We start from the raw sequence: 9082 nt of genomic DNA, 5'->3' as shown, positions 1-9082 counted from the left end.
CTGTTGTGAAACTCCTGAACACTTATTGTTTTTTGTTATGAAACTCCTCGACACTTATTGTTTTTTCTTTTTTGATACTGGAAGAAGTCTTCCAGTCACCAATTGTTTTTTAATCACTGTTGTGAAACTCCTCGACGCTTATTGTTTTTTGTTATGAAACTCCTCGACACTTATTGTTTTTTCTTTTTTGATACTGGAAGAAGTCTTCCAGTCACCAATTGTTTTTTAATCACTGTTGTGAAACTCCTCGACACTTATTGTTTTTTGTTATGAAACTCCTCGACACTTATTGTTTTTTCTTTTTTGATACTGGAAGAAGTCTTCCAGTCACCAATTGTTTTTTTAATCACTGTTGTGAAACTCCTGAACACTTATTGTTTTTTTCTTTTTTAGTCCTGTCAGAAGTCTCCCAGTCACCAATTGTTTTTTTTAATCCTGTTATGAAACTCTTGGCCACCAATTTTTTTTAGTTCTGAGACATAATGTGAATTCTTTTTTCTCCCTTCCTTTTTTAAACAGCTAAACTGTATCACAGCTGCAAAAGAACAGGAACTGTTGGTATTTAGCAGGAGTGGCTCAGCTGTTTGCATGACGTCATTCTCAGCCTTGAAGCCCTCCTGCTGAACGGAGGTGAAGACAACAGGTAAGTATTGCACTTGCTGTTGTTGTTTTACATCTGTTGTCACTTGACTTTATTAATAAAAGTTTATTATCTCTGTGTCGTTGTGGTCATTGTATCAGCTGTTCTCTTTAGTTGTTTTGGTGGTGTTTCCTTTTTGTATAGTTCTGCACTTTACGTGTTTTGTTAGTTGTGTGCTTGAGATTTATTAGCATTATTTTTATACTGGTTCCAATACCTTCTTTTTGTCCTATAATGTAGATTTATTTGCACTTTGGGTTTTTCTGACATTTCATAGGACTTTTACTTTGCTTGCCATCATCTTTACAGTTTTTTTTTTTGTATATAAATATATATAGGTTTTGCATTTACAGGCCTAGCTGCTTTGTGGTGCCTTGTGCTTAGCTGTTTTTTTTTATTATTTTAACTTTTTCTGCTGTGGGTTTACTGTAGAGCTTTATTTTTTTGAAAACTTGCACTTTATTTATTTTGTCGTGGGCTTTGGTACTTTTGCTAGGATTTTGGTCCCTAGTGTGATACATTGATACTTTTGCACTTGTGTTTATTTGTATTACTTAATTTTTGCCTTGGGTTTTGGTAATTTTGCTAGGATTTTGGTCCGTAGTGTGATACGTTTGCATCGGTTTGCACTATTTTTCAGTTTGCACTTTTTACATTTTGCACTTTATCTGCTGTTTTTGTAATTGCCCTTGTGTCCATAATCTGTGCTTAACTTTTTTTGTCAAGAGGTATTTTGTTTACACTTTGTAACAAGTGGGCTCCATCTTATTCACCTTGCATAAAAAAAGGTAAGATTTTAAAGGGCCTTCATCACAGCTACAAGAATGTATCAGCATAAGTCTGGATCTCAGAAACGAAAGGAGAAGCGAGGGCGAGAGCATGAAGATGAAAAAATCAAAAACAAGAAACCATTGCTCCAATACTTTAAAAAATCTAACAGTGGCAGTCAAGATGCAAGAGAAGATCGTATGGATGCTGGCAAAGTCATTGGGCCAATTGTCAGCACATCTTTAAACAATGTCCAAGAGGAGCCAGTTTCCTGCAGCGAGAATTGCATTTTGCCTTCATGTGACATCTCCTTGCCCACCACAGAAATCGAAGAGAATGCTTCCTGCAACATGTCTGCTGTTAACAATGACACGCTGATGGAAGAATATAGGTCATGCAGTCTGTCAAGCATCAATGCCTCTGAAGATTTCTTGAGTGAGGCATTTGAAAGTCATGAAGGTTTATCAGGTGTTAACTGGAAAGACCCAGCATTATGGCCAGACACTCTGAGAGGTAAATCTAGAGAGTACATCGTTCTTGCTGGATTGATGAGTGAACAAGATCTCTTGAAAACTGTACAGTCTTTGCCCAAGGATTGTGACGGCCAGGCCTTTAGTGAATTCCACTTGTATTCAAAATCACCGAATGGACGTGAAAAGATTCTAAGGGATTGGCTAAGATGGAGCGACAGCAAGAAAGTCTTGTACTGTACAACTTGCCTTGCTTTTTCAACAGACTCTGCCAATAAAACAGGAAGTTCTCTTTGCAGAAAGGAAGGGTATGATCCACTGAAGTCAAAGTGGCACAAATTGTACAAAAAATTGCCAGAGCATGAACATTCAGCACAGCACAGGAAGAACTACTGGAGCTGGCGATGCCTTCAGAAATCTGTTGGTGGACAGGGTGTAGACCATGACATTCAAAGAACTTTGGCAGTGGAAGCAGAGAAATTCACTGTGCTCCTGGAGAGGCTTCTTGATGTAACTCTGTTTCTTGCTTCAAGAAATTTGGCATTCAGAGGGAGTTCGCAAAGAGTTGGAGACATTCAGAATGGGAATTTTCTCGGTATCCTAGAGCTCATTGCCCATTATGATGCTGTCCTAAAGGAGCACCTAGACAAAGTGAAGAGAAGCCAAGAAAAAGGGAAAAAACTTCCAGCTCATTATTTATCATGGGGAACCCAGAATGAATTCATCAATCTGTGTGGACGGCATGTTCTCAATGCAATACTTTCCGAAAGGCAAGAGGCTATCTATTTACAGTGATATGCGATGCTTCCCCAGATATTTCCCATACTGAGCAGAATGTCATCGTTTTACGTTATGTGCACAGATGTTCACAGACAGGTAAGTGGTGCATTCAAGAGAGATTTCTTGAATTTTTTGATTTTTTTCAGAAGACTGGTGAGGAAATTGCTGAGATGCTAACATCAAGATTGCGTGAGCACAACATCGACCTCAAAGATTGCAGAGGGCAAGGGTATGATAACGGAGCCAACATGGCTGGAAGAATTAAAGGAGTAAAATCCAGAATCCTGGAGAAGTATCCACAAGCCATTTTTTGCCCCTGTGCTGCACACTCTTTAAACCTTGTTGGCGTGCATGCAGCATCCAGCTGTCCTGAAGTGAAGACATTTTTTGGAAGTGTGAATAGATTGTACGTCCTGTTTAGCAACAGTCCTGAGAGGTGGCATACCCTAACTGAGGAAATTGCTGGTTCACTGCATGGTCTAAGTGACACTAGATGGAGTTCAAGAGTTGAAGCAATTCGGCCTGTCGCTAAGAAGCTGCCAAGCATTCTCCAAGCACTTGAGAAGATAATTTCCTCTAGAAGGCTTACAAGTGATGCACAGTCAGAAGCTGTGGGGCTGTATAATTATTTTTCTTCTTTCCGTGCAATTCTACTTGCAACTTTTTGGCTAAAAGTTCTACAGTGTTTTGATGAGAGGAACAAAATTCTGCAGGCACGGTCAGTTTCCATGGAGATTGGAGCCGCAAATATAAGAGCATTGGCAGAAGAAATGAAATCTCTTAGAGAAAAGTGGCCTGCTCTACTCTCAGAGGCTAGATTGGTTGCTGATGGCATGGAGATTCCGGCTGAACTTATGAACACACAACAGATTCGCCGAAAGAAGTCACAAACTCCTGGTCAACTGGAAGATCCTGAAGCTGTTTTTAAAGTCAATGTTTTTCTCGTGACCCTGGACACTATCATTTCTGACCTAGATCAGAGATTTAAATCAATGGAAGAAATATGCAATTTATTTGCTCCAATATTGAAGTTGAGGAAGCTAACAAATGAAGATCTAGAAGCATCCACCAAGTTGCTGGTTGCCAAATACCCTCAAGATCTTACAGACTCGTTACTGGATGAGTTACAACATCTTCGTAAGGTCTACAATGAAACATTTGAAGGGTCTCTTGGTCAACTGGAATTATTAAATTGTATCTATGACCTGCAGCTTGAAGGCATATTTGGACAGGTGTGTGTTGCCCTTCGTATCTTCATCACACTTCCTCTGTCAGTGGCTGAAGGAGAGAGAGCGTTCAGCAAACTGTCCTTGATTAAAAACTATCTACGGTCAACAATGAGTGAACAGAGACTGAATAGCCTGGCAATGCTTTCTATTGAACACGAACTTGCAAATCACCTGGATTTCAAAGAACTTATCAAAGATTTTGCAAGCAGTAAAGTGAGGAGACTTTGAGCCCTGTGTATATCACTATTTGCAATAAGCTTCAGGAGAACATGGTTTTACAAAGCACTTGACACTTTCAGTCATATCTTTTTGAGTATCCTGGTTACTTCATCAATCATGTACCACTAGATTTCTATTTATACTTCTAAATGTTATTTATTCATACTAATAAAAGTTCTTAATTTTTTATTGTAAAAATAGTTTTATATCGCGTACCACTAGGTTTCTATTTATACTTCTAAAAAGTTAAATGTTATTTATTCATACTAATAAAAATTCTTATTTTTTATTGTAAAAATAGTTTTATATCTTATTTATTCATACAAATAAAAGTAGTTATTTTGTTTGCTATAAAAATAAGTTATATAAGGCCTATATGTTTACAAACAATCACAAACTGCCAATGCACTTTATAATCATCCAGTGGTTAGATCATGAATCATGTACAACTAGGTTTCTATTTATACTTCTGAACAGTTCATACTAATAAAAGTTCTTATTTTTATTGTAAAAATAGTTTTATATCTTATGTTCTTTATTTATTCATATTAATAAAAGTAATTTTGTTTATTATAAAAATATGGTGTATATCTGTTTATTTATACTAATCAAAGTTATTATTGATGGCCTATATGTTTTCAATCACAGTGCCATTGCACTGTATAATTGTCCAGTGGTTAGGTTTCAGTTTTTTTTAATGTATACATAAAATGCATTATACAATAAATGTGTGTATACATTAGACATGCTAGATAGATGGGCACATTTCAATCTTCCATTGTCCTTATTAGGACTGGTTGTTTTTTGACCAAGGGGTTAAACAAAATGGCTCTTATTGGTACAATTTAAACATATAATAATTGTAAAACAAAGTGCAATTTAGGTTAGAGCAGGTACCTGCTTAAAGAGTCTACCTTGATGTGGTGGCAGGCTTAATAACCCTTTTGCCAAAATGATTTTATTTGCGGTTTGTGAATGTGTCCATGTGACCTTTGTGGTGGGGGGGCGTGGTTAAGATGAGGGCGTGGTTAGGGGCGTGTTAGGGGAGGTGTCGTGAGGGGGGGCCCCGAAAATTTTGTTGTGTGGGGCCCCGTGATTTCTGATGGCGGCCCTGCACATGAGCAGAAAATGGCTCCTTCCGGGACATCCATCTTCCTCCCGTCCAAGCGCGCGAAAAATCTCTTGCGCGGGAACAAATGGACGCCAGCGAAATCTCGCCTGGCATGACTAGTAGTGGCGCAGGCTAAAAGGGTAATCGGGAAAAACCTCCAAGCCCGACCCCACGGCCTAACATGCGCTCGCACAAAAAAATAGACATTGCGTGCAGATAGGCCCTTTGCCTATCTGGTCTGGCAGCCTGTCAGCAAAATTTAAAGAGACAGTACTCAAAATAGCAAAAATTGCACAGCCTGGTTATTAAAGGGTAAATGCCCCACGTTGGGCAGCCAAATGTAACACCTATTTGGGCCACCCGGGGTTAATCCACCAGCTAGAACACTAGAGCATGGGTTACATGTGATTTACACCCAGGGCAGGGCCTTCGCTAAGTGGAAGTGTTCCCCAGGAACGGTTTATTATGCCAAAAAGGGCAAATGACCACAGGTTTCAGTACTCACACAGGAGTTGAGGAAAACAGCATAATGAGAGTTCACACAGATCAAATAGAGAGAGTACACAGGGAATTGCAGTACAACCTTTCCCTCCTGGAAGTTGTCAGGAAAGCAGCTTCTACCCTACAGTCCCTCTTCACTGGAGTCCCTGACTGGAGGCAACACACAGAGCCTCTGGGAAGCTACTCCCTTTCTGCAAATCCTTGTTGGAGCTTCAGCTGCTCTTTCTCTCTCACCTCTCTACCTTTCTCTCCTAGAGAGACTATGACATCATTCATTCACGGGGTTGCCTGGTCCCCGACTTGGACACATGCCTTCTTCTGGGCCTATTGCACTCAGTCCCCCTGAGCACATCCAGCTGGAATCACATCCAGAGGCAAAAGAGGAAGTGGCCACTCCCTGCACACACTATATAGGAGTGTGTCAGAGCAGTGTCATCAAATCTCTCAGCCTATCACTGTAAAGGTTATTTTGTAACAGGGATTCTACCCAATAACCCAAGGAAATAGTGAAAAGATTAACTCTATAGGGCCAGTATCCCTATAGGGCCCTACACATATATTGGCCAAACCTCGAGACCTATAAAAATCAGGCTTAATGAACATAAATGCACGATACGCAACTAAAAACTGCCAATCCCACAACCTGCAGATAATAGAATAAAGGACAAGGAAATGGCAAAGTCAAAAAGGAAAACTTTATTAGTGAAACATGTTTTTACACAAGGCGATCGGGTGGCACAATTAAGATGGCAGATCTTAGAAAAAGTGATAGCTAATCAGGGTCATGACAAATAACAACTGTTACACCAGAGGGAATGCTTCTGGATCTGGTTACTCCAATCCTGGAGTCCGAAAGGTCTTAATGAGGAACACAATTTGTCTTGCTTTGTATAAATGCTCTTTGCATTTACATTACGAAACATGTTTATCTAAAAATTATTTCTTTCCCGTTTCTCTACAGATAAGAAAACCTCTTTGATATTATACCCCAGGGACAGGTAATTCACCTTATCTTTAATAAGGTTAGTTTGAAGGGATACAAATATTACTTTGTTACTTTTTAACCTTTTTAGAGACAACAGGCAACTGCCTGTACACTGTGAGGCACATTTAATAAACCCTCTAATTCGACTCTCGAGGTAAAATCCTACGAATTTGAATATCGAATTCGTAGGATTTACCGCAAATCCTATGATCGAACGATCGAAGGAAAAATCAAACGTTTCGAAGGATTTTAATCGATCGATCAAAGTATTTTTCCTTCAATCAAAAAAACTTTTGAAAACTGATGGGGATGGTCCCCATAGGCTAACATTGTCGGTAGGTTTAAAGTGGCGAAGTATGTAGTCGAAAGTTTTTTTTAAAGAGAAAGTACTTTGACTATCGAATGGTCGAATAGTCGAATGATTTTTAGTTCGAATTGTTTGAATCGTAGTCATAGTCGAAGGTAGTAGCCTATTCGATGGTCGAAGTACCCAAAAAAACCTACGAAATTCAACATTTTTTTACTTGGAATCCTTCACTCGAGCTTAGTAAATGTGCCCCTTTGTTTCAATTTTATCTTTTCCTTTATAGATACACTTTTTCTAACACACTGAATGAACATTATACACGGGAATAACTTGGTACACCTCCAATCTTCTGCATTTTTTTTAAAGTTTTTTCTGAAGGTTTTTTTTTTAATTTTTCCAGTGGTTGGGCTTTTCCGATTGAACTCAATTTTTGTACAATTTTTCTTATTGGACTTCTCACCGGGCAAGCTGGTTGGAGGGTGGGTATGCCAATTTGGTATGCAAATTGTTACAATTGGTCACTCTATATATTGTCTGCACAACAGTTTTCTTGTATGTTTGATAAAGGGGCTTCCCCCGAAAAGTTGCATGTTCGCACGAAATAAACAGCAAGGGGTAACCCTGCATAACACTATGCCAAGGTGTGATAGAGCCGCAGTGTTATTACATTTTGTGCCTTTATACTACCCACATTCTCCTCCTTGGGAATAGGTCTTATTAGGATGGATTTCCAAGACATGCTTCCAGAGATTTGGATATTGATTCTTATTTCAAGACACTACCCACCTTGAAGTAAACATATAATTGTGGACATCTGCTATAGGAGGAGACATCAAGAGTGCAAATATTATTTGCATATTATTGCATACACTTTAATTGGAACATATACCACTATGGCGATTAACATCATAGTCATGTGATGCTACCTTTAAATCCACAGCATTTCCAGATTTTTGGCCTCTTGACAAAGCCATGGGTTGTGGCAAATGGCTGTCGAGGTGCAGCACTGTGTCTGGCAAACGGGGACCCCTCTCTGGATACTTGTAATGTGCTACATGGAAAACCATTGCGGCTGATCTAACAAACTTGTGAGGTCTCAGCGGTAATACTTGACACATGGTCGGTAAAAAACTTTTGTATTTTGTTCGGGCAGGACATTGCCAGGTCTGGGGGCATCCCTGTGACACATTACTCACTCTTTGGCCCAAATGGTCAAATTGTTGCTTGTAACACTCCGATTGCTGTATCGCTAATTCCTGCCATCTGGATTTAATTACTAACCCATGTGTATAATGCTCAATTGAGTGTTTCTCTGTGGACATACAGACTCCATCATTAAGAGCACTCACTAACCCCCAATATTGGGTCTGCACCACATAAATTGAATATCGGCATAAGGGCACTAAGTGCGCGAACATTTTCCTGTTTTGATTATTGGTAATATCACAGTATTTCTTGGGCGCATGGTGTGGGGGTTAAGTCCCAATTCTCGTATATAATTTCACTTCTATACTATGCCAAGAAAGTAAGTGCTATGGCATGCATGGGTCCGCAACCATCCAAGCAAAACTGGATAACATTGGTAAATCAGAATCTGCCTCTCATCAAACTCACTTTATTAGCCAGAGGGCTGGAACTAGGGGCAGGTAGAGTAGGCACCCACCTAGAGTGCAATCATGGGGGGGGGCACACTTTTAAGGGGAATTTCCTTTCTATCTTTTTTAAGATAGGCCTTTAATAGTTTTTCAACTTTATAAACCCCCCTGTTCCAGACAGAATCACTCCCAGCTCCCTTTTGGCAGCTGCTGGCACAGGTACATATTTGTGGGTAATATCTTGGCTGCTACATGCACAGGTAAACAGATGATATGATATTTGGCTGCTGCTGGCACAAGTACATATATGGAGGCAATAGTGTGTATTTTTGGCTGATGCTGGCACAGGTACAGATTGGGGAAAATATAAGGGATTGGCTGCTGCTGGCTCAGATACATGGAGCAATATGGTGGCTGCTGGCACAGGTACACAGATATTTGAAGGCAATATGATGGATTTTTGGCTACTGCCAGAAC

General features: G+C 39.6%; 1 protein-coding gene across 1 annotated transcript; it reads left to right on the top strand.

Moving 5' to 3' along the window:
• The first annotated feature begins 377 nt into the window (after positions 1-377).
• LOC121395455 (52 kDa repressor of the inhibitor of the protein kinase-like) lies at positions 378-4626 on the top strand. The gene is made up of 2 exons (XM_041569012.1): positions 378-643; positions 2805-4626. Exon 2 carries the CDS (start codon positions 2829-2831, stop codon positions 4113-4115), a length of 1287 nt encoding a protein of 428 aa, XP_041424946.1. The 5' UTR covers positions 378-643; positions 2805-2828; the 3' UTR covers positions 4116-4626.
• Positions 4627-9082: the final 4456 nt, after the last annotated feature.

Source organism: Xenopus laevis, chromosome 7L (assembly GCF_017654675.1).
Source record: "Xenopus laevis strain J_2021 chromosome 7L, Xenopus_laevis_v10.1, whole genome shotgun sequence".
In the NCBI taxonomy this organism is placed as follows: Eukaryota; Metazoa; Chordata; class Amphibia; order Anura; family Pipidae; genus Xenopus; species Xenopus laevis.
This window is presented reverse-complemented; position numbering and strand designations above follow the sequence as displayed.